The sequence below is a fragment of the Caretta caretta genome, chromosome 26 (genome assembly GCF_965140235.1).
Source record: "Caretta caretta isolate rCarCar2 chromosome 26, rCarCar1.hap1, whole genome shotgun sequence".
Taxonomy (NCBI): domain Eukaryota; kingdom Metazoa; phylum Chordata; order Testudines; family Cheloniidae; genus Caretta; species Caretta caretta.
The window spans coordinates 652,143-676,055 of NC_134231.1; the positions used below are offsets into that span (position 1 = coordinate 652,143).

A 23,913-nucleotide genomic window follows, 5' to 3' on the forward strand; every position below is an offset into this window, starting at 1 on the left:
TCCTGGCTCGCGAGGCCGCTCCCCGCGCGCCCGCGGCGGCTTAAAGGGGCCGCGACGCCCGGCCGAAGCCCCGGTCCCCCGGGGGCCCTCCGCCAGCGCGGCGCTCAGGGCTCTCAGCCGGCGTCCGGGGACACCGCTCCCTGGGCCCCGCGCCTCTGCCCCCGCGGGAGCACGGGCAGGACAGGACACAGGGGCGGGCGGACGGACAGACGGGTCTGTGGACAGACGGACACAGGGATGGACGGAGAGACGGGATCCACGGACGGACAGATGGGTCTGTGGACAGACGGACACAGGGATGGACAGACAGACACAGGAATGGACAGAGAGACAGGGGATCCGTGGACAGACAGACGGGTCTGTGGACAGACGGACAGAGGGATGGACCGACAGACGGGGGACCCGCGGATGGACAGACGGACACATGGATGGACAGACAGGGGATCCGTGGACAGACAGACGGGTCTGTGGACAGACGGACAGAGGGATGGATGGACAGATGGGGGATCCACGAATGGACAGACGGGTCTGTGGACCGACGGACAGAGGGATGGACGGACAGATGGGGGATCCATGGACGGACAGACGGACACAGGGACGGACAGACGGACAGGGGATGCATGGACAGACGGACACAGGGATGGACGGAGAGACGGGGGATCCGTGGACAGACAGACGGGTCTGTGGACAGACGGACACAGGGATGGACGGAGAGATGGGGGATCCGTGGACAGACAGACGGGTCTGTGGACAGACGGACAGAGGGATGGACGGACAGACGGGGGACCCGCGGATGGACAGACAGACACAGGGATGGACAGACAGGGGATCCGTGGACAGACAGACGGGTCTGTGGACAGACGGACACAGGGATGGACGGAGAGATGGGGGATCCGTGGACAGACAGACGGGTCTGTGGACAGACGGACAGAGGGATGGATGGACAGATGGGGGATCCACGAATGGACAGACGGGTCTGTGGACCGACGGACAGAGGGATGGACGGACAGATGGGGGATCCATGGACAGACAGACGGACACAGGGACGGACAGACGGACAGGGGATGCATGGACAGACGGACACAGGGATGGACGGAGAGACGGGGGATCCGCGGACAGACAGAGGGACACAGGGATGGACAGACAGACAGACAGACAGACACAGGGATGGACAGACAGACGGGTCTGTGGACAGACGGACAGAGGGATGGACAGACAGACAGGGGATCCGTGGACAGACAGACGGGTCTGTGGACAGACGGACACAGGGATGGACGGAGAGATGAGGGATCTGTGGACAGACAGACGGGTCTGTGGACGGATGGACACAGGGATGGACAGATTCACAGACCAATGAACAGACTGATGGGTCCATGGACAGACCTAGGTATGGTCAGATTCTTGACACTTTGCTGGACAGACAGACAGAGGGAAGGGTCCATGGAAGGATTGATAGCAGAATGGAGGAATACATAGATGGATGGACGGACCTTGGTCTTGAGTGGGTTGTGCAGGCCCCTACCAGAGCCACCCCCCTCATTCCCCCACACCACAGCCCCCATGAGCATCCGCGCCCCCTCCTGGTGTGCAGCCCAGGCCAGCACTAGCCACATCCTCACCCCAGTGTGAACATAATGGCGCAGTGTCCTGGCGACATCTTAGCATTCAGCGGCTTCAGTTGGGAAACTGGACCCCATCGTGCCAGGCACTGCACCCACACACAGGGTCACTAGTACTGTGGGAAGGTGTGGGGCCCAGCCCCGTTGTGCAGGGTGCTGCACACATACACACTGAAAAGTCAGTCCCCGCCCCAAGAGCCTGCGTTCCTGTAACTCTCTCCTAACTTGGATGTGTTTAGTTGTGTGCCATACAAACAGCTGTCATTCCATCCCAGTGGTGGCTAGGGATTGGGGATGATTCCTCCATATCTGCAAAGTGCTGCAGGATCGATAAAGGCAAGATGATGACAACGATTATTCCTTCTCACAGCAATTGTGCTGTTGCAGCATCCAGTAATGCAGCTCTCTGCTGGCTTCTCTGAGAAGCTCTTCCAGTGAGTGGCTGTTCTGCTCTTGACTTTAAGGCTGCATGCTCATCTCAGATGTGGGAGAGTACAGTAAGTAATTTTACTTTTCATGCTGGTGTGTCATCTCTTTTTCTCAGTTTTTGCCTATTACACACCTTGACTTTCTAAATATAAAAATTAGGATCCTTTTTGGTAGTCTCAATTGTTACCTGATTTGTCTGTGCTCTAGAGCAGGGGTTCTCAACCATTTTTACTCTCTTAGGTCCCCCCCAACATGGCATAAAAACTCTGAGGCCCACTTGTGCCACAATAACTGGTTTTCGGCATAGGAAAGCCAGGGCCAGCATTAGGGGTAGCATGCAGGGCAATTGCCTGGGGCCCCATGCCACAGGATCTCCCACAAAGCTACTTTGTTCAAGCTTCGGCTTCAGCCCCGGATGGTGGGGCTTAGGGCCCCGGCTTCAGTCCCATGTCGTGGGGCTTTGGTTTTCTGCCCTGGACCCTAGCAAGTTGAACACTGGCCCTGCTTGGTGGACCCCCTGAAACCCAGGGGGCCCCAGATCTCTGGTTGAGAACCACTGCTCTGGAGAATAGCACTAAATCTTCTCTCCTACACTCTCCCACGGTAATATGCATTTTAAAAACTGAACTCCTGTACATATTTTGAGAGCATGAACTTAATACCAAATAAAATGGCTGTACATCATAGGATACATACATCCAAATACATGCTGCATATACACGATTCCTTTAGCTGAAAAGAAACATAAGGGTACATTTATGTATCCAAACCCACCATGTTTCCCAGGAATCCAAGATACTAGGATATGTTACTCAGTGGTTGGTTCTTGGTTGCTCCCAGAAGGGTAATTGTAAAAACATTTCCAGTACAAATTATTACTTTAATTTCATGATAATGAGCTGCTCTGTGAAACTATGAGGTAAGAGAACAAAAAGATCAAGGAAGGCAGATTTGGAGGAGGGCGCCTTTGGGCTTTTATTTTTTTTTAGAAGCACTTTGTGCTTTTACAAAAAGTTCTTGTAACAGAAACGATAAGAAATCACCCAAAGCCATGGTGCTTTATAGTCCTGTCTGTTACAGACCCCACCTCCAGGTTAACTGGAATATTACCTATTTTGACAATCAACCAGTAAATACAACATCTAGATGTAAAGACATGGCAAAGGCATATACACAAGTCACATGTTATATTAATTTCATGTTTGCTTTAATATCTGTCTTACAAATTCCTTTTCTGTCTGTTTGGAAAAAACACTTTACCATCAGATGTAAGCTTTACCATCAGATGTAAGCTCAGGCCTTTGCATCACTGAGCAATTCTGAAAACTCCTTCATGCTGCCCTAGAACAAGGCACAGATTTTGTTCTGCAAAGCATTTGTGTTATGCTAGCGTTTACAGGCCCCAACCAAGACTGGGGCCTCATTGTGCTATTTGCTGTACATACATATAGTAAGAGACAGTTTGCCTTGACGAGTCCCATTCCAACCCCTTCCCGGAAGTCCCCACCCCAACTTCACCCCCTCCCTGCCCCCAGGGGGTGCAGGAGGGGTGCCGGGTGTGGCGGAGGCTCAGGGTGCAGGGAGGTGGGGTGTGGGGTGCAGGAGGGGTGTGATGGGGTTGGGGTGCAGCAGGGGACTCAGGGCAGGGAGTGCAGGAGGTGTGCAGGGTGCGGCAGAGGGCTCAGGGCAGGGAGTTGGGGTATGGGGTGCAGGAGGGGTGAGGGGTGCAGCAGGGGGTTGGGGTGCAGGGTGCAGCAGGGGCTCAGGGCAGGGAGTTGGGGCGCAGGAGGAGTTCGGGGTGTGGGCTCCGGCGCCATTTACCTAGAGTGGCTCCGGGGTGGCAGTGAAGGAAGCAGCTGGAACCATGTCCCTGTGGGAGGGGGGTGGGGAACAGGGCTCTGCCTGCTGCTCTTGCCACTCCTCCAGGTACCTCCCCTGAAACTCCCATTGACCGCGGTTCTCCGTTCCCGGCCAATGGGAGCTGCGGAGGGGGGGGGGGGGGCGGTGCCTAGAAGCAAGAGCAACGCACGGAGCCCTCTGCTCTCTCCCCTCCGGGGGCCGCAGGGATGCGGTTCTGGCTGCTTCAGGGAGTAGTGCGGGGCTTGCGGGCTGTAGTTTGCCCACGCCAGGCCTGGAGGTAGGCAGAGGGTGCGGGGAGTGCGGCGGGCCGCACGAAAGAACCCCGCGGGCCACGTGTTTGAGACCCCTGTTCTAAAACATCCTTGTTCTCAGAGAACCTGGGCTGTGCGCACAAGCCCCACTTCCCACAAGACAATGAAATGGCGCATGAGAGAGACATTTTTCCCTAGAGGTATTTTTTAGTTCTAAATATCCCATGCAGGTCACCACTTCTGCCTACACAGTCACTGCCCAATGAGCCACTCTACAGAGTCAGTCAGAGGCAGGTTTCTCAATCTCATTGGAGGTGACTAACTCTCAGAACTTCTCACCTCCAAGTCACTTTTCCAAACTGGACCAAATCAGCAATGGCTGGATGCGACCTACCATCTGGTGGCTCTTCAGTACTCTCTCGGCTTCAAGAATTTAGATGATTTCATTTTTAGTGGCCGTGTCTTTAGATCACAAAAAGCCACCGCTAACTGATATCACTATTTGCGTTCTCAGAGCCATCTACAGCCCGAATGCAAGAGAAGAGACAAGCGCCTGCAGGGAGAGTTCTCATTTCAGTTCAGGTAGGTTTATGGAGTAGACTCTTTATAGGTTAATTATGTGACCTTAGTTCTAAACCTTCTTCTGAAACCTCTGATCACTTTCTGACTGAACTATGGGCCTAGTACAGACCTCAGTTCATACTAACTTCCACATTTTTCCTTCAGTTATATACAGCTTTGTAGAGTAATGTGACTCACTAGTGTAAGCCTCAACTCAGCACAAAGCATCAGTCCCAGTTTTATTAGGCCCCAGAAAACTGCAACAAGGGAAAACATTTTTTTAAAGCAGTTATATGAAAAGGTTAAACACAACAAGGTAATTTAAGAGAGTGAAAGGAGATATAAGCACATACTGAAAAATATTTTAATTTGTGATCAAAGGGGGAGGATTTTTGATGCAGTCAATGAGAAATAGGGGTAGATACATGGTGCAATAAAAGTGCAGAGTGTTGTTCATTACTTTAAATTACAGCCTTAGCAGAGGGCTGAAAGGGCTAGCCTCGCTGGAACACCACTCTGCCTGCAGAAGTCCCAGCTCCAGGGGTGCCCAGGCACAGACTGCAGAACTCAACACCCATGAATCCACTCATGGATCATTCCAAATGGAGCTGGACAGTCAGTACAGAGGCCGAGACTCCTCTGGCTGGGATAACATCCACAGTCACACCCCTCAGATCATCAGTCAATAAGGAGGGCCTCACAGACCATCAAGCCTTTGGCTATGTTTTTCTTCACATTGATTAGCATGGAGAAGCGTCTTGTAAATCAGGAAGAGAAAGATAAAGGAAAAAAAGATACTGAACTGGGGTGGTTTAGTACTGCATGACATTTTGATTAAATTAGAATAGTATCAAATTAACACTGCACACATTAAATGGATTAAAAGATGGCTAACTGATAGGTCTCGAAATGTTATTGCAAATGGGGAATAGTCATTGAGGGAGTATGTTTCCAGTACAGTCCTGCAGTTTTGGGGCCTACATTATTTAACGTTTTTATGAATGGCCTGGAAGAAAACATAAAACCATCACTGATAAAATTTACAGATTGACACAAATTGGGGGAGTGGTAAATAATGAGGAGGACAGGACACTGATTCAGAGCAAGTTTGATTGGTTGGGCAAATAATATCCATTTTAATATGGCTAAATGTAAACATAATCAAGATGGCCGACTAGATCTAGGGAAGCAGGGACTCTGAAAAAGATTTGGGAGTCATGGTGGATAATCAGCTGAACATGAGCTGCCAGCGTGATGCTGTGAGCAAAAGAGCTAATGCTAGTCTGGGACGCATAAATAGGGGAATCTCAAGGAAGAACAGAGAGGCTATTTTACCTCTTTGTTTGGTACCAGTGCAACCACTGCTGGAATACTGTGTCCAGAGCTGGAGTCCACAATTCAAGAAGGGTGTTGATAAACTGGACAGTTCAGAAAAGAGCCACAAGACTGACTAAAGATTAGAAAACATGCCTTGTAGTGATAGATTGAGCTCTTTGAGTCTATTGAACTTTACAAAGACAAGATTAGAGGGTGACTTGTTTACAGTTTAAGTATCTAAGGGATAGAGTAGGAATGGTTACATTAAGGGATGGAGAACAATTATTTAATAAGGGGCTCTTCAATCTAGCAGGATAAAGTATAACACAATCCAATGACTAGAAGTTGAAGACAAATTCAGACTGGAAATCAGGTGTAAATTTCAACAGTGAGAGTAAATAACCATTGGAACAATTGACCAAGTAATTCTCCATCACTGACAATTTTTAGATCATAATTGAGAACAACATCCACAGTTCTTCTCTAGGAATTATGATGGGGAAGTTTTCTGGCCTGTTATACAGGAGGTCAGACTAGATGACTACAGTGGTCCACTTTGGTCTTGCAATCTATGAATTTGTTGATAGCCTGACCTACAAACTCATGATTCTCCGAAGGGGAGCCAGGACACCCCAGAACCAGTTAGAGGATACACAAGTTGAGCGCCCTAGAAACTGCTGCATCCAGGATCAAAAAGAAAAGGAGTACTAGTGGCACCTTAGAGAGTAACCAATTTATTTGAGCATAAGCTTTCGTGAGCTACAGCTCACTTCATCTGTAGCTCACGAAAGCTTATGCTCAAAATAAATTGGTTAGTCTCTAAGGTGCCACTAGTACTCCTTTTCTTTTTGCGAATACAGACTAACATGGCTGCAACTCTGAATCCAGGATCAAGTCTCTCCAGGTTGGTCATGGGCAGGCGGTCACATCCTTGATTACTGTATACCTTACAGGGAGGGACTCAGCTATCTTCTATAAAGCTTAACTTTTACTTAACCAAACCAAAAACTAGAAACTATTCAGAGAGAAGCCTATTAATGTCCTTGATTGTTAAAAATCCAACTTATTAATTCAGACAATTTTATAATACAGATCCATTGTTCCTTTTGGTGAGCCCCCTTTTGGGGAACGAGCTTCACAGACTCTTGGCTGCTTATATAAAAGCCTGGAGTTTCATCCCACATTTGTAAATACCCAAACACTGTGTATATAACGTATCAAGGTGCCCAGCCTGAGCTATCGTGCCTCAGACATCGAAACCTCTAGACTGAAACCTATGTGGGCTCAACATTAGGTCTGTCGCTGCTAACATTTTGTTTGTACACAAGCAAAAATCTGACTAACAGAAAGTAGAACGCCCACCCTCTTAATGTCTAACATTCATCAGATTTGTAAGATAGCTGTGTAAGTGTATACATATTTTAGAATCTTGGTGAGCAGTCATCAGTTTTACTTAGGGAGTTATTATTTGATTCATGTCAGTATCAAAGTATGACAGACAGTTTATTTAAGAAAAATTTATTGATCCATTAATAGGTCTTCAAAATTATTGCAACAGGTCTGAAAAGGCAAACACAGTTACAGCTTAGAAAAACAAGTATTTTGTACAGTTAAAATATTACACAAGCCTCCAGGAAAAAGATCAGTGTATGAGAAATTAGATCTGGAAGCTTAGATCCAGTATTAGCACCTACAGTATCACAAAGCAGAATGCTCTCTGTTCTGAACAGTTTTCTTTTGTAAATCCCAAAACAGAGGGACTCTGCTAACTTAAGCCAAGGCCAGATAGAGAGCTCACTTTAATAAAGGAGAAGGAGACAACAGAAAATATTACACCAACTTGATTTGTAGGAAGTTTTACTCAGAAGATGTCCAAGGTATTTTAACAGACGTTGAGGAATGTTTATGCACAGGGAATACGACATACTGCACAGCTCTACCCTTCAGCAGTTTGCCAGTGACTAGAGTTAAGAAACTCTTACACGCTATCTAGTACTTTGTCAAATCAAATTTTCCTATAAATTATATTTATAATAAAACCATAAAGAAAGTTTATTACACTTCACATATTAAACATTAAGGGATAGAGTAGGGATGGTTACATTAATTGGTTCAGCATTCATTTTATTGTGCTTACATAGCTTAATGAAACAAGCAGTACACGATCTCCTCCTATGAATTTAGAACAACGCAGTAACAGTAGATTCTCACAGCAGCAGCAAAGCACCCAACAATAATGTTAGCTAATGGTTCTTAGGAAGAACTAGAACATGAAAACAAAAGCATTTGCATTATAATTCCCAGAGAGCATCAGCTCTGGAAACTTAAAATGCTCTATGCCTTGAGTCACTTGCTGCCAGGCAGAGGCACTCTGTGCAATGGACATATCTACCTCCTTCCTGCCCCTCTCGGTCCCCCGAGGACTTATTCTGGAGTGAAGATTTTGTTTTTGAAACACACACACACACACACACACACTCCCAAAGTCAGGCTTGTTGCTTTCTGAAGTCTGTCTGATGTATAGGAAAGCCTGAGTGGCTGTGAAGGAACAGTACTGCTCTCAGGTGGCTGATCCACCTGTTAAATTTCAAGTGCAAACAGCTCAACTGTCTTCCCCTTAGAAATTAAGATGATCCCATCACTTAAAGCTTGCCATAAGGACACAAAATGGATGCTGACCAGCCAGAGGGTCACCCCATGTGGGGCAGAGGTCTAGGAAGTTAGTCCTTTAGTGGATGGCACCATGGATCTGGCAACAGAGAGGAATGATGCTCTAGACAGGAGGTAGGTGGACCTTTTGGTACAGCAAGTCCACCACCTAGCTGGGAGCTAGAAAGCAAGACAGAACAAGTTTAACAACATTAGGGACACTACAGCAAACCATGCATGGCACCATTACATAACAGTATCTGTTCTCCCAGAAGTACTGCAGCACAGAGGAGGTAGTATGTGTAATGGTTCACAATAAGAGCCTGGGAGCCAGCACTCAGAGTGCTATTCCCAGCTGTGCCACTGACTTGGCAAGTGCCTTCACCTGTAGGTCCCCTTCTGCAAGACAGGGAGTAATACTTCTTGGTGTCGCCCCTGCATCCTCTGCCAATGAGGCCAGCATGCCCACTTCACTGCTTCTTCTACAGTAAGTCTTATGCATGGAACATCCTCCTCATCTTAATCCATAAAGCCATTATCCTCTCAGGACCCACTTCTGCTGTGGCATGTACAATCAGTCAACCAGTGATGACTGGGCAGCCAGGAGAGTTTAATTTGTTTAAGGAAAAGATTAAAGTGATTTGGAACCATCACATGGTGAAACAGCTACCTCTGTGGCCACAAGACCGCACTACCATTACCATGTCATTTGTCCTATAAGCAGCTGGCTTTCTCAGGAGCCTTGAGAATTATCAGCCACACCAAGTGAGGCTTTACCCCTTGGTTCTGAGCTGCGTTTATCGTCCAAATGACCACAAATGATAGCGCTTCCAGGTAGGGCTTCCTATCCTGCCAAGTTTACCACCAGGAGTCTTCCTTCTTCAGGGACTACTGCAGGCCACCATCCCTTCCTGAAGCTTCCCCAGCCATCCACACTCAACAGAGCCACTTGCCGGTTTTTACAGTTACCTACTCCCTTCCCAGGTGAGTCTGACAATTGGCCAGGGCTGGCTGGCCCCAAGCCTCTGGCCCTTAAAGGGGCAGGCCACTAGTACACCTCCCCCTTTCACTGTAACAAGTGAGACTGTAACCCCCTTTGGAGCAGGGGACTAGGTCTGTATGTGTTTGTATGGCACCTAGCACAAGGGGTTCAATTTCATCTGGAGCCTTTGGCTGCCACTCAATACAGATGTGTGTGTCCAGGTTTAAGGAGTGGATGTAAAGTACTTTGGAAGCCAATAAGGATACTAATTATGTAGTTCTAAACTTAATGCAAATTAATCCAATTTTCATAATTGAACACTGAATATTTTCAGCAGACTTGGTGAGGGACACTCAGATATTTTGGTTGTGCAGAGTGGGATGACCACGCTCTGCTGGGGAAGATTACTGAGGCACAAAGAGCAGGTAGGTACTCAACTCCACTTCCCCTTTCTACCTCTGAAAATCTCCCACAGGGACCTGCAAGAAGATTCAGACAAACCAGTCAGAAGTGTCTCAGATCATGGTCTTTTCAGTCAAAGCAATCAAAGTTAGAGTTTACTTACAGCTAAAGTATCCAGGAGTTGGAATATTTAGTGTATACTGGTAAGAGCAACTGGCAATTTGCATCTCTGCTCCTAGCATGGGCACGTAAGATGCAAGTTCGTGGCAGTGACTGGCTGGAGGGACTGCATGAATGCAATTTCTCAACATTGTTGAGTAAGCTCAGAGCCTGACTCCCCACCAAACGAATCTTCAATGGATCACTGAATCAGCAGGTCAGATTCTGATATTAGCAATACCAGTGAGAGTTACTCTGAATTTACACTGATGTTGCTGAAATCAGAATCTTACCTAGAAAGTGCATCCTTTTTCAGCTGGAGGCATATTCCCTGCTGTTCTAGATTCTCACACTAAACTGTGTATGTAGCCCACATGCGCTATTCAGCAGTCAAACAGATGGTCTAGGACACTTTGCAGGCTGGGGGTGCTGGTGGGTTAAGTTTGGGAAGACAGATGCCCAATATGGAGCAAGGGTCTTATTAGGTATGCTCCTGATACATATGCAGCTTCAAAAACAAAGTTGTGCTGAACAAAAATATTTGCAATTCATGAAACTATCCAGAAGTTTCTAATGTAAATCTTTCCCCATTTTAGAAATTTCACAGTTGTTTGAACTTTGATAGAGTAGGGTCTTGCGTGTAATTGCTCAAAACCTACACCACCTAGGAAAAACATCATTTAGCAATAATAGCTGTGAAATGAGTCACGACAAATGGATTGTGCCAAGTAGATGCAGCTGCAATTGATAAAACAAACTTACTCCCAATGGCAGAAAACAAAAATCACACAGCGTATCAGGCTCCAGAGTGCTAATAACCAGAGCAATCAGTTTGGACATTCTAAATCAGAAGAGTCATCTCTAAGTAACACATTGTTACAAACTACTCTGATATCCCACAGCTTATTGTGCAGCTAAAAGAGTATTCAGACTTCTGGTCCAGGAACGTCTCCCATCATGGCTTGCTGAGCCTCTCAGGGCTTGTCTACACTTACAGCGCTGCAGCAGCACAACTGCACTCATGCAGTTGTAATGCTTAGTGAAGACGCTACCCACGCTGATGGGAGAGCGTCTCCTGTCAGTGTAGATATTCCACCTCCCTGAGAGGCAGTAGCTGGGTCGACAGGAGAAGCCCTCCCATCAACAGAGTGCTGTCTTCACCGAGAGTTTGGGCCGTATAACTGCATCACTCAGGGGAGCAGATTTTCTATACCCTGAGTGATGTAGTTATACCGACATAAATCTGTAGCATAGACCACGCCCCAGGGCTTGTCTTCATGGTGCTGGCAAAGCGCATTAGAGGGGTGTGATTTGTAGAGTGCTCTAACATGCTGTGCTCTAACTGCCCCATGTAGACCCTGATGGGGGGGAACTAAAAGATACCCAGTCTTTTAGTTCACACCAGCAAGGTCTCCATGGGGCAACTAGACATAGCATGTTACTTGCGTGTGATTTGTAAAGCTCTCTAATATGCTTTATGCACAGTGCAGACAAGCCTCAGTGAAAATAATCCCATTTAGAAGAATTGTAGGTACAAGTTAATCAAGAGGCACCCAGCAAAGCAAAGGAGGGAAGTGTGTTGGGAGGAATTCAACTTTACATGTTCAGTAGAATCTGGCTTCTGCTGTGAGATATTCCTACTCAGGCCAGCAGATAAAATACTTTGTACTGAGATTGAGATCTTTGGGTGGGAGGCACTAAGTGCTTTACAAACATGAAGTGTCACAAAGAGAGAAATGGGGGATCACTTCAACCAGCATTGAAATGCAGTGACCTAGCAGGGCACAGGAAGTGAATACTCCATCCAGTTGAACCAAAAAGGTAACCCTGATGGAGGTAAGATGTAACTACTCCAATTGGAATTTGAGTCAGGATACAGGGGTTAATATCTTGACTCCGATGAAAAGTGCCAGAGGAAGCTTTAAGCAGAAGATGGCAGCTCCAGCAACAGAGTCCCTGACCTCAGGCAGTGGCAATTGATTCAGTACTGACTGTGGGGAGCAACCAGCACCTACTAAATTGCCAACACTATATCTTGCAGCTCCTGGATTTTTCTTAGATGTCTCCCACCCTAGTACTGACTAGGGTTGACTCTACTGCTTAGCTTGAAAGAGCTCATGACATTCGCACAAGTAGTGTGACTGCAATGTTAGCATGTAAGACTGAATGGGAGTCCCATATCACCTTATGCCATAAGTAAGAGTCATTCTGAAATCCAGAAGAGCCATTTAAACAGTGATTAAATTCAATCATTACATTTTAAACATAATTTTTAAAGTTCTGCACTGTTCAGCAGAATCGGGATCTACTGATCTACCAAACCTGTGAGATAATGATTTTTGATGCAGTACGGCATAAATTAGATTTAAGTTTATGCATGTTTAAGTAATTAAAATCTTGGATTTCATCAAGGTTAAATTTGGTGTCATCTGAAGTACATTATCATTCAGCACCATGCTGCCAAGTATTGATGTTTTTACAACTTCCGTTGGGATTTAAAAATCTAATCCACACATAAGATTTATTTAAAAAGCCTCATGATTACATGCAGTGGTTGGATAAACATTCAGTCTCCGCAGGGGAGAGGACCTGCATCTTCTGAATTTACAGAAGCAGGTTATTGACCTGACATCTAATGCAAAGTTAATATTTACCTTAGACTCCTTAGTTTTATCTTCCACTGCTCAGTCCTCTGTCTTCGTAAATGGTAATTTCAATCTGCACAGCATGGCTGTTAAGAAAACATGCTATATAGAAATATCATGGAGATAAAACAGGCAAGTGAAACAAAGCAACGCAGTGGAGCACTTGATCTTTCAGCCTCACATCTGCCATTACAGAGGGAATTTTGCTAAATTTCTGAACTAGAGTAAGCAAAACATTCTTCGTGGCTTTTGGCTTTGCATTCTGGCCTGTGCTACAACTTGCCTTTAAAAACGTCTGTTCAGAGGCATAAAGACTTTGTAATATTGCAGTGAAACTGTTAACATTCTTATGAACAAAGAGATTGGTCATTAGGCAAGTTTTTGCTTTGCACTCTTCCACTGTTCAACTATTAATCAAATTACCAAATTAAAATCACTATTTACATGTCTGTTTACCAAATGCAAGTCATTTTTCTGTACTTACAGTTCCCAAAAACACGCACAGTACATCAAGGGTAATGAAATTACACAACTGACAGCTGTAAGCTATTTGGGCCACTACTCAGATAAACTCAAGGAACTGCAATTAATTAGGAAGACAGCTCACCACACACTATGAGCCTATGCATTTCAAAGGGGCTTTGAGTTTAGAATTCTTGACAGATGAAATGCATTACTCATACTTCCTCTTTTATTGCTACAAGATGCCCCCACAACCACCAAGAAAAATGGTAACTAGAATGAATGCTAAGCCATTTGCAGTGAGGTCCAAAGCCTAGAAGAAAAATTGTAGGGAGAACAGCTGTAGCCAAGAGCAAAATCCAGGGAGACAGACCTCATCACTCAGGCAAGTTGTGGTGGAGATTTTACCATAGGCACCAGGTGGGAGCAACAATGCATTGTTTCTAAGCCAAGACCAACATTTAAAATAATTCTACAGAGCATTTACATTCCATGTTTTATTTCTATTAGGAAGTCAGCTAGCCTTTCTAAATGGCTAAGTTGCATCTTCCAGAGGTAGCAGAGATTGAAGGAAGATACTCTGCTTCTGAATAGCACCCTTCTAAGAGAGCTCCAAGGAACAGATTTATCAAATTCATATTTTATTAAAAAGACTTTCTAAACAGATAGTAATTTTATCCAAATAAAGTTTGAGAGGAACAGCTGAGTACGTTACACATGAGACGTTATAAACACCAAGGAGTATGTGTTTTATAAGATCACAGAATCATGGGTGCCTGCAGCATGCAATGCAGCCTCTGTGAGGTAAGATGCACTATTACTGCTCTGAGGACAGAATTCTGAAGAGGATTAAGAAGCCATAAAAAGATACAACTCTTAGTCCTCTCTCGATGGGGTCCGTCAGGAGGAGGCCTTGGGGTGCGTAGATCTTCTCATTCTGTTCCTGAATGAATTTGGCAATTTTCTTAAGAACCTGGTGAGAGAACACAGAGACTTTATAGTTTTTCTGTTTGAGTTTTCACATCAGCCTTCCTTTAAAAGCCCCATCTACACTACAAATACAACCAAGTCAGGGGAGACCTAATAACACAGCTTCACTCTAACAAAGCTGGGACTGTAGCCCTGTTGCATAGCTAGGCTATTTTTTCTTCTTTTTTGGCGGGGAGTAGGTGGGAAGGATACATGGATAATGTCTTGTCTATACCAGCACTGAAACTATATTGCAAGGAGGTCAGGAGACAGCTGTATTGTAACAAGATTCTCCGACGGGTACATTTGTATAATACTGTGTCTGTGCTACAAGAGGTTAATATAGGGTATAGCCTGGAAAAGAGAGATCTGTATAGTGCTATGAAAATATGCAGTTTAAATTACTCACAAAGCAATTTGCTTACTATATGTCATGGTGTGACTCTAAAAGAGAGGAGAGGCCCCTTTCCTTCCATGTCAATTTCCCATTAATAACAGACTGCCAAATACAAAGTGCTGATCTTAGCTACTCCAAAAATAACTGTTTTCCCCTTACATGCTTCTTCCACAGATTCAGAGAGTTCAAGGCCAGAAGGGACAATTAAATCATCTAGGCAGACTTTCTGTATATCACAGGCCATTAAATTTCACCCAGTTATCCTTATATTAAGCCAACAACTTGTGTCTGGCTAAAGTATAACTTCCTGAAAGGCATCTCGATTTGAAGACTCCACCACCTCCCATGGTAGTTTGTTCCAGTAGTTAATCATCCTCACTGCTAAGCCTTATTTCTAAATTGAATTTGTCTGGCTTCAGCTTCCAGTTGGTGGTTCTTGTTTTGCCTTTTCTTCACTAGATTAAAGCACCCTTTAGTGCCTAGTATTTTCTCCCCAGGAAGATACTGAATACACTAATCAAGTCACCTCTCAATCTTCTTTTTGACAAGAGATTAAACTCTTTAGTTTTTTACCATAAGGAGTTTTCTCCAGCCCTCAAATCATTTTTGCAGCTCTTCTCTGTATCTGCTCTGATTTTTCAACATCCCTTTTTAAATGTTGAGACTAGAACTGTACGTGGCATTCTAGTATCAGTCTCACCAGCACCACATACAGAGGTAAAGAGAAACCACCTCTGTGTTCCTATTCACTGCACCCCTCTTCATACATCCACAGATCACATTAGCCCTTTTTGTCAGAGCACTGTGCTGGCAGCTCACGTTCTGTTGCCTGTCCATTATGATCCCTAAATACTTTTTCAAGTCACTTCTTTCCAGAATACAGTCCCCACTGTGTGTGGGTATGGCCTGCATTCCTTATTTCTGGATGATTTTTTACAACAGTTTAAACGCAAAATTATACATTTTGTTTGAATGGGCCCAGGTTACCAGATCATTGTGTGAGACTGCCCTGTACTCATTATTTACCACTCCATCAATCTTTGTATCCTCCACAAGTAGTGTTTTTGTATTTACTTCTAGATCACTGATGAAAATATTGAAAAGCATCAAGCCTTCTTTGTGCCATTTGTTCTACTGCTTCTACTCCTCCAGTCCAACAGTCTATTTACTGGTTAGCACTCTTCTCCCCCACCCTTCAAACACTTAGAGGTGCCATTGCTATCTCCTAATCCAACAAGTCCTGCTGCATTAAATGGGGGGTGACACTTGGATGAGGGAGGGCAGTTTTGAAGGGGTTGAATTCTGCTGGTTGTTGGGTGGGGTGTAAAACTGCTATTTTATATTTTGTTCAAATAACTGATGGCAGGAGTACCCAGTGCCTTGGGTAGCTGCTTATTTCTGTATATGTCTGCTGATCAACAATGTAGCTACTGCTTTTCCCTGCATGTCACCTTTGTGATGTACCAGTTGTCACCTGTCTGAACAGGAGTCGTTCCAGGCCAGCATTCCTTTAAATGAATCCTTCTGCATGTTAGCACAGAGCATTGCTCTTATCGAAATAGTGCCTGAGGCGAGTGCTAACTTGCGGTTTTGGCCTGTGTGTAAGCCAAGGCAAACAGACTGCACTAGTTTTATATAGTAACATTTCCAAACGCTTTGATCCAAATAGTTCACACACTGATTGTTAAAGTCAAAACAGAAGAGCCATACACTTCTTGCTTCATACAGGTTCAGTCTACTTTGCCCCAGATAGGACACTGATAAGTTAGTAGACTGAATGCAAACACAGGACAGGCTTTCAGACAGATGGTGTTGTTTTTGTCACTTCATTACAGAAATGTTTGGGAAACTGATAGCTTTCAATGAATTATGTACTTGAAGTTATTTGATAAAAAAGAACAGAACCCTAAAACGAGATCAAACCCAGCTTTCGCAGTTGGCTAAGCTCCAACATTACTAGTCCTACCAGTTTTATGGTATTTCCACAACCACTGAGTCATGCATCTATTTAAATATTTCAGAGACATTAGAAAGAAAGGTGGGGAAATAAACTGAAAAGGGTTCTAGAACATAAAAATACCAGAGTGGGAATGTTCAGTCTGCATATATACTGGGTCAAGAAAAGTTAAAATACTTGCAGAGATATGAGATCTAATAGTCACCAGCAGGGACCATTAGATAATCTAGTCTGACTTCCTGTCTAACATAGACCATAGAATTTCACCCAGTTACCCATAAATGGAGCCCAGTAACTTGTGTTTGACTCAAGCAAATCTTCCAGAAAGGCATCCAGATTAGGACCAAACCAAGGAATTAATTTCACCAAGGACACCTTAAATATAAAGCTCTGCATAATGCAACTGACTTCTGGAAATTCAGATTATATGTATATATAAAGTAAAGAGCATCTTGTTTTAAGATAACAGACTACACATAGTAACAGCAGAAAACCAATACAATCTCTGAAACAGTCTTAGTTGAATGACTTTTGTATTTTATTAGCAGTGTGAAGTTTCACTTTGGTCTCTCACACACACTGCTCCTTCAGATTTACGGAAACCTCCCAACGTTCCAGTTCAGGAAGCTTTTACTAGTCAGAGTTTTGTTTCTTCTCTCTCAATAGATGTGTGTCAGCCTTCTTCAAACACATAATGGAAGCAAGCATGCCATAAAGATATCCAGCTCAGATCTCTCCAACTCTCCCATTTCCTGCTCAGTCAAGCCGCAAGAAGTGGAAACTAGAGATGGCATATCCATCTCCACAATCCATTACTACTTAAGTCTCTTACAAAATGACTGCATGACTGATTTCAAATAAAGAATTCCTGAAATGCATCCATCCATACTCTGCTAAGGGTTACTACTTAGGGACACACTCCAGTTCAGTTTAATCAAATGTAAGTTTTGATGGAGGAGCTTTCTGGTGAGGTTTTAGCTACAATATTGCGTATTTAGAAATCTATACTGATTAAAGAAAATGGCAAGATGATCACATTATGGAAATCAATCTTATTTTGAGAGGGTCAAAAAAGTTGTTTGTAAAACCAACTAGATATTCAAACAAATTACACAGTATAGTAGTAAGTGCAACAAACACAAAAGGTTAGAGAGAGCTAGTCACAAGAATTAACCATCTCTTTGCTCTGTTCTCATTAGCATGACCAGGAATGCTGTTTTCTCCAATGAGATTTGAAAAGAAAAATTATCTGCCTTGCCATCTCTGTCCCAGTCTAGTTCTCAGTTGTAAAAAGACATTTCAGCTGGTGCAGCCTAAGGTCTAAAAAGTCACTCTTCTTACATCAGATAGGCCAAAGAGATCTAGATAAATAAAATATATCGCAAACAAGGACAATTTATCACCCAGCTCAGAAGGGATGGCAAAAGGCTTCTGTTCATATATAATATACAGCAGTAATCATGAATAGAATGATTTGGAACATGTTTTTATTTCAAGTCAGCAATATTAAATTATCAGGCTTCTTTAAACTCTCCTTTCATTTATAGAAGGGATGCTGAATATATTCAGATACTGACTTGGCCATTTACTCATTGGCTTTGTGAACTCAGACTGCATAAAAATAAAATAAAGAGGAACTGCCAATACTAAATTCAGACCACATATGTAAGCATGGATGCATGCAGGTGTGAAAGTATGAATGGCTTCTAGTTCCTCAAGCCAGTGTGTCAGGGTGTTTAAACAAGAAAGAAAATCTTCATTTTTAAAGAGAAGGTATCAGACCACAACATTTTTATAATTTAGAATGATCTAGTTGTTCACCGAAGGACTGGAAGCCAGCAGTTCTGAACAGCACTAAGCAGATCACTTAAAATCTTTCCTCATCAGTAATTTAATCCCAGAAGAAATTAATAAACATTCAGTGTTAAAACTCTCCAGTTTAGTGTTTGTCTAATGGATTTTAAAGTTAAACATGATTGGGTTAGGAATGGTTCAACTAGCTGGGCACACTGAGTGACTGATAGGTTGAAAATGTATCTTTGACTTTTCTCCTAAAACTGCACATTATCTTTGTATGGTTATAGTTTATCCTAGCAGCAGGATGATCTCTTCACACATCTGGAACATAACATTTTATTTCTTTGCTACTCTCCAACCAGTGACTCAAGTTGGCATTTATTCCCTGCATATACACTTGCAACTCTCAAATATAAGTGAGAGGAGAACAGACCAGGATTTTTCAGGAAGCTAGGCTAGCAGGTGAAAGCTTATTCCGTATTTGTACTACAGTGATGAACTACGCTGTTATAAGAGAAAACTTTATAAACGAAGTAAAAAAGCAAAACATTTCTCCTGTTGACAGATCATAACTTTCACATACAACATTGTGAGTTTCATTTGCTTTAAGTTTATTGCATGAAATGTAACAGGCTCACCTTTTCATAATGTGTCTCCATGCACAAAAAGATAGTGTAGGCAGTCAGACAGGCCAGACATCCTTCAAGATAAGATTGGCCCCCAAGCTTCTCAGCTTCTGCATAAAGGTTATTTAGAGTTTGAACCGTCTCTTCAAACTGCTGCCTATCGATCTGCAAAAGAGATTGAGTTTAACAAGACTAACCCAGCAAATTTCTCATTCAAGACTCACTGATCCCCAATACAGAGATCTAGCTTCTGTGCTAGAACAGTCCGTTAATCAGCAATGTCACCTACAGACAGTTTCAAACAATATGGAGAGCAAAGGTTTGGTTTAGGTACCGAATTACTTCCATAAATTGTAGCATTTGGTTAAATAGCAGCTAAGTGATCTAAAGTCATTAGATCAAATGTGTATTCCCACATTACTCATTTATTGTGTGCATAGTCATCTAGCCAAGAGATGGCATCTTAAGTGGTGTGAAGGAGTTCTTCTAGGCCACCGTTGAACCTATCAGCAGGCACTCATTGACAATGTGCTTCATCCTCTGTGTCTCATTTGCTGCCCTTATTTAAACTGCATTATGTGTAACGTGTTAGGTTCAAAGTACAACCTAGTTGAAAACTGCTCATCTGGAGGGGGAAGGTCCTCTAGATTTCAAAAATACATTTTTCACTTAAGGCCTTGACTATTTTGCATAATTATGGCAGAGTTGATCAAACAAGTTATAAATAAAATTAACAAGGAAAAACTAAGCTGATTAGTGTACCTACAGGGCAGGAGAGAAGGAAACAGGACCCAAAGTGACATTTACCCGCTATAGAAGAAAGAGCAATTGGCAAGGAGGGGTTATTTTGTAGCTTAATAAAACATTACAATTGACAGTAACAAAATGAAAGAAAGTACTTGAGAGGGTACTTGTGAAGCCACTGAAGTGCAGGCTCAGCAGAACAGCCTTCTCACCATGAGAGAGGACTGTGGTAGACATAACTGCACAATAATAAATGCTTTCTTTTTCACTGGCATAACAGATGTAGTTTGTGTTACTGTTACAAGGGACACCTTTTCTCAGGATTACAGAAAGCATAAATATCAATGTTTCATAAATGATGTGAATGAGCATTTTAAGCATATTGTTATGTCTAGATGTTCACATCAAAAATCAAATGTCTTCTAATCATGATCAATGAACAACAACAAAAAAAAGAGCAACTGACAAGAAGCCAGAATGTCTACAAATTAACAGAATTTCTACTTCTTTATTTTTGATAAAGATTATGGTCCACAGGAGAGTTGGATGCACAAAGGATGTGGGCTCTAGCCCTCAGCTCGCATGAAGATAAATGTGTGAGCTTTAATGCGCTGCTTCTTATTCAGTGTTTCAGCCATTCCTGATATGCACAAAGTCAATATTTGTAATAAAGACTTTACAGTGTCTAGAGTAAGAGATTAGAGTTAGGTAGGTAGGTTTAGTTGCTTTAATCAGACTTTATAATGAAAGGACTCCTCCCACACCGAGATAATGCCAAGAACACTCACCTCTGATTCTAATTATGCACGTTTAAGAATGTTGGTATAAACTATAGGGTTATTGAACATTCTGTATTTTAAAGACTGAACAGGAAATGATACGCAACAAGGTAGCAGAATGATATTTAGATAAAGTCTCCATCCCTTTCATAGTATGCTATTCTGAGTTGAAAGCAGACAAATGCAGACACAAACCACTTCTATATAAAGCAACTTACGAAAGCTGGAAGAATCTGTTTACTATATTTAAAACGTATTAGATTTTATACTAGAACTTCATGTATAAATATCATCTTCCCCCAGTCAGAGCTCCTACGTTCACAACCTCTCTTTAAGAACTGTATCGATTTACCTCCTAAAGGCTGCCAGTCTGGACAGGACTGTAGAGTTTTCACCTATTTTATCCAGCTTGTGAGGTGCCATTCTCACCCTTGCTACTATTCAGTTTCTTCTGTTAGTGACCAGCTACATTACCAACACAAATCATGATACTGGAAGGCCTTCCTGAAAGGCACTGCTATGGATTGCTCCTATATAGTCCTGTCCACACCCTTTTACTCAGTGACAAAGTATCACCTCACCTCTGCAATTACCCCATCAGCCAAGCCACTAGGCTGGCAAGAAAACACTCATTACTATATCTACATCTTTCTGACAATTTTCTAATAATTAAACACTGAATGCACTCAAGATGACATTGTGCGCTCCCATACTTTGTGCATGAGAAACACACTGTTGTACAGTGCAGAGACTATCTGAGCAAAACCCTCCCCCTAAAATCAAAGACAGAAATTATAGAAAGTAACTGCTATAAACTAATTGTAGCAAACAGAAAACGAGGGATTCATTTCAGTTTATACTAAGAGCAAGAATAACTGGGCTGTGCATTAAAGCCGAATACCTGTACCATGTAATGTAAAAGTCAAATCACAAATAAACAAACTGGCTCTTACCTAGAGCTTTGTGTTCACAGATCTCAAAGCACCTCACTGAGGTGATAAGTATCATTAGCCCCATTTTGCATACAGGGAAGTGGAAGAGGAACCTATCACTATTTTTGTTCAAACATGTTAAAAAATACTAACCAGAAAAATGCCGCTGTGACAGCCTGACTACATAGATTAGGCCATAGCAAATGCAGCTCCCCAACTGTAAATTTAAGGAGTCAGATTATTAATGTGGGTTGGAAGGCAGGCTCCATTTTTATCTGTGGTTAGTTTGGTACTATTTAAATCATAGTCCTGTTAACTGAAAATAAAAGACAGAATGCAGTTTACAACTACTTTGATAATCTCATTTCCCATGGTGTCAAATTTCTTCTAAGCAGAGGCCTTGGCTGAGGAAGTATTGGCAAAATGTCATCTCCCAGACAAAGCAGCGCCATCCACTGAACAAAGGCAGTTTAAGATTAACTATTAAAATTAATTTTTAATATGATTTCTAATTTAATACTCCATTACTCTTCTAGAGTGCCTCATTCAAGAAGCCTAAAATCTTTAGCAAAACAATTATAGGGAGAGTCAATTTAAACCCATTTTGCCTGGATTTTTAAAAAAAATCTATTCTGATTACTTGTATCAAGTAAGGTCACCGTAACTGAAAGAGAGCAGAGCAAAAGAAGTTTCCTTCTATTTTACCAGTTCACTTTAGAAAATGTTATAAACCCACCAAAACTGGCAGTAGATCTCAGGTATGGTGTTATACTAGAAACTACTTTTAACTCTCTTAAAATTGGCTAGATTTCAAGTTGGCAATATCCCTTTAAGCCTTAACCACTCCGAGTTAGGTAGGTACAGCTTTTACAGATTTAGGAACTGAGGCACAGAGAGTAAAGTCACTTGTCAAAGATTACACAGTAAACCAGTCACTGAAGTAGGAAAAATAAGAATAAAAAATAATCAGTCTTGACTCCCTAGCATCTACTCTAACCACCACCCCACAGCGAACAACTCAAACTGATTTAAAAAAAACCAAAAACGTATGCAGGGTAGTTTGTATAAGTATGTAGGAAGCGGTCACCTTAGTTGTCGGGAAAACACCACATACATTGTTGGCTGTAAACAATACAGGACTCATTCTGAGCACATCCTATCACATCCCCTTCTTCAGGCACAGGCCGCAGGGAGGAGTGCACAGCAGGTACGCTCTCCCGTCACCTAGCTCCGGCCTTTTTTGATCCTGTCCGTAACCCAACCCAAGTTAAGTTAAAACAAAACTTTTACCCTGTTTTCCAGCTCCAGGGGGAACTTGGTCTGGAACTGGCACCTGGTGCCGCTACCGTAGTCTCGCTGGACAAAGACTTTACCAGAAACAGGTGCCTGCTGCGGCCGCATCGCACAGCTGGAACTGGCTGTTCTGTGGGAGGACACAAGGGGTCCAACACATGACACGACCACCAGAGCCACCCGGACGCCGAGAAGTACAGCAGGCTCGCCCCACCCTACAGCCCTACGCGCGGGGGGGTGGGGGTGGTTTCCAGGCAGAGTTTGCCCTACCCCCCCGCGGAGCCGCCGCCTTGCCAGTTTCAATGAGCCTGCTGAAGTCTCCCTCAGTCAAAGTGTCCGCTTGAAACTGACCGGAAACTCATCCCCGGCCCGCCCAGGTTACCCCCTCCCCGCAGCCCCCCCAAGACACCTACCGGCCGTCCACTCCGGAGCCAGAGCCCCCGCAACCCGTGTCCTCCGCAGCCCCCCCCCAGCTCCCCCTCCCACCCCGCGCCAACCGCCAACCCCCCCCCACCCCGCGCCAACCGCCAACCCCCCCCCGTCCCCGCGCCCCAACCCCCCTCCCCGCAGCCCCCCCAAGACACCTACCGGCCGTCCACTCCGGAGCCAGAGCCCCCGCAACCCGTGTCCTCCGCAGCCCCCCCAGCTCCCCCTCCCACCCCGCGCCAACCCCCCCCGTCCCCGCGCCCCAACCCCCTTCCCCGCAGCCCCCCCAAGACACCTACCGGCCGTCCACTCCGGAGCCAGAGCCCCCGCAACCCGTGTCCTCCGCAGCCCCCCCCAGCTCCCCCTCCCACCCCGCGCCAACCGCCAACCCCCCCCGTCCCCGCGCCCCAACCCCCCTCCCCGCAGCCCCCCACCAGGACATCGGCCCCCGAACTCCGGCCCACGGCGCCCCAAAAAAACACCCGGGGCCCCCGCCCCCTTCCAAGGGGCCCCCGCCCTTACAGACAAAGCCAGGCCCCCCTGCTTCCTCCACTCCGACGCCGGCGGCTGTCGTGCGCACTTCACTTACGACTGCCGTAAAAGCACCGCCCCAGCTTCGCTGAGAGCCGCAAGTGAGCAGCGGTCCCACGTTAGAGC

At 44.4% G+C, this 23,913-nt stretch overlaps 2 protein-coding genes across 12 annotated transcripts; one reads left to right on the forward strand and one right to left on the reverse strand.

Moving 5' to 3' along the window:
- Nucleotides 1–19: 19 nt before the first annotated feature.
- LOC125626378 (uncharacterized) lies at nt 20–18,592 on the forward strand. 8 transcript variants are annotated; one of them, XM_048829266.2, is made up of 6 exons: nt 20–2,116; nt 4,674–4,741; nt 9,572–9,670; nt 10,006–10,093; nt 15,783–15,873; nt 17,326–18,592. In XM_048829266.2, the coding sequence occupies exons 1-6, from the start codon at nt 2,102–2,104 to the stop codon at nt 17,352–17,354; spliced, it is 390 nt and encodes a 129-aa protein (XP_048685223.1). In that variant the 5' UTR covers nt 20–2,101; the 3' UTR covers nt 17,355–18,592. The 8 variants fall into 8 exon arrangements, 2 of the variants coding, with proteins under 2 accessions (XP_048685223.1, XP_048685222.1); XR_012666144.1 differs by lacking the exon at nt 10,006–10,093; XM_048829265.2 differs by lacking the exon at nt 15,783–15,873.
- GOLGA7 (golgin A7) lies at nt 7,540–23,913 on the reverse strand. 4 transcript variants are annotated; one of them, XM_048829269.2, is made up of 6 exons: nt 23,779–23,913; nt 22,828–22,960; nt 19,095–19,247; nt 14,208–14,309; nt 12,884–12,947; nt 7,540–8,866 (listed from the first exon to the last, which is right to left on the reverse strand). In XM_048829269.2, exons 2-5 carry the CDS (start codon nt 22,936–22,938, stop codon nt 12,900–12,902), a joined length of 414 nt encoding a protein of 137 aa, XP_048685226.1. In that variant the 5' UTR covers nt 22,939–22,960; nt 23,779–23,913; the 3' UTR covers nt 7,540–8,866; nt 12,884–12,899. The 4 variants fall into 4 exon arrangements, with proteins under 4 accessions (XP_048685226.1, XP_048685224.1, XP_048685227.1 ...); XM_048829267.2 differs by having other exon boundaries at nt 22,828–22,955; nt 23,779–23,886; XM_048829270.2 differs by having other exon boundaries at nt 23,846–23,864.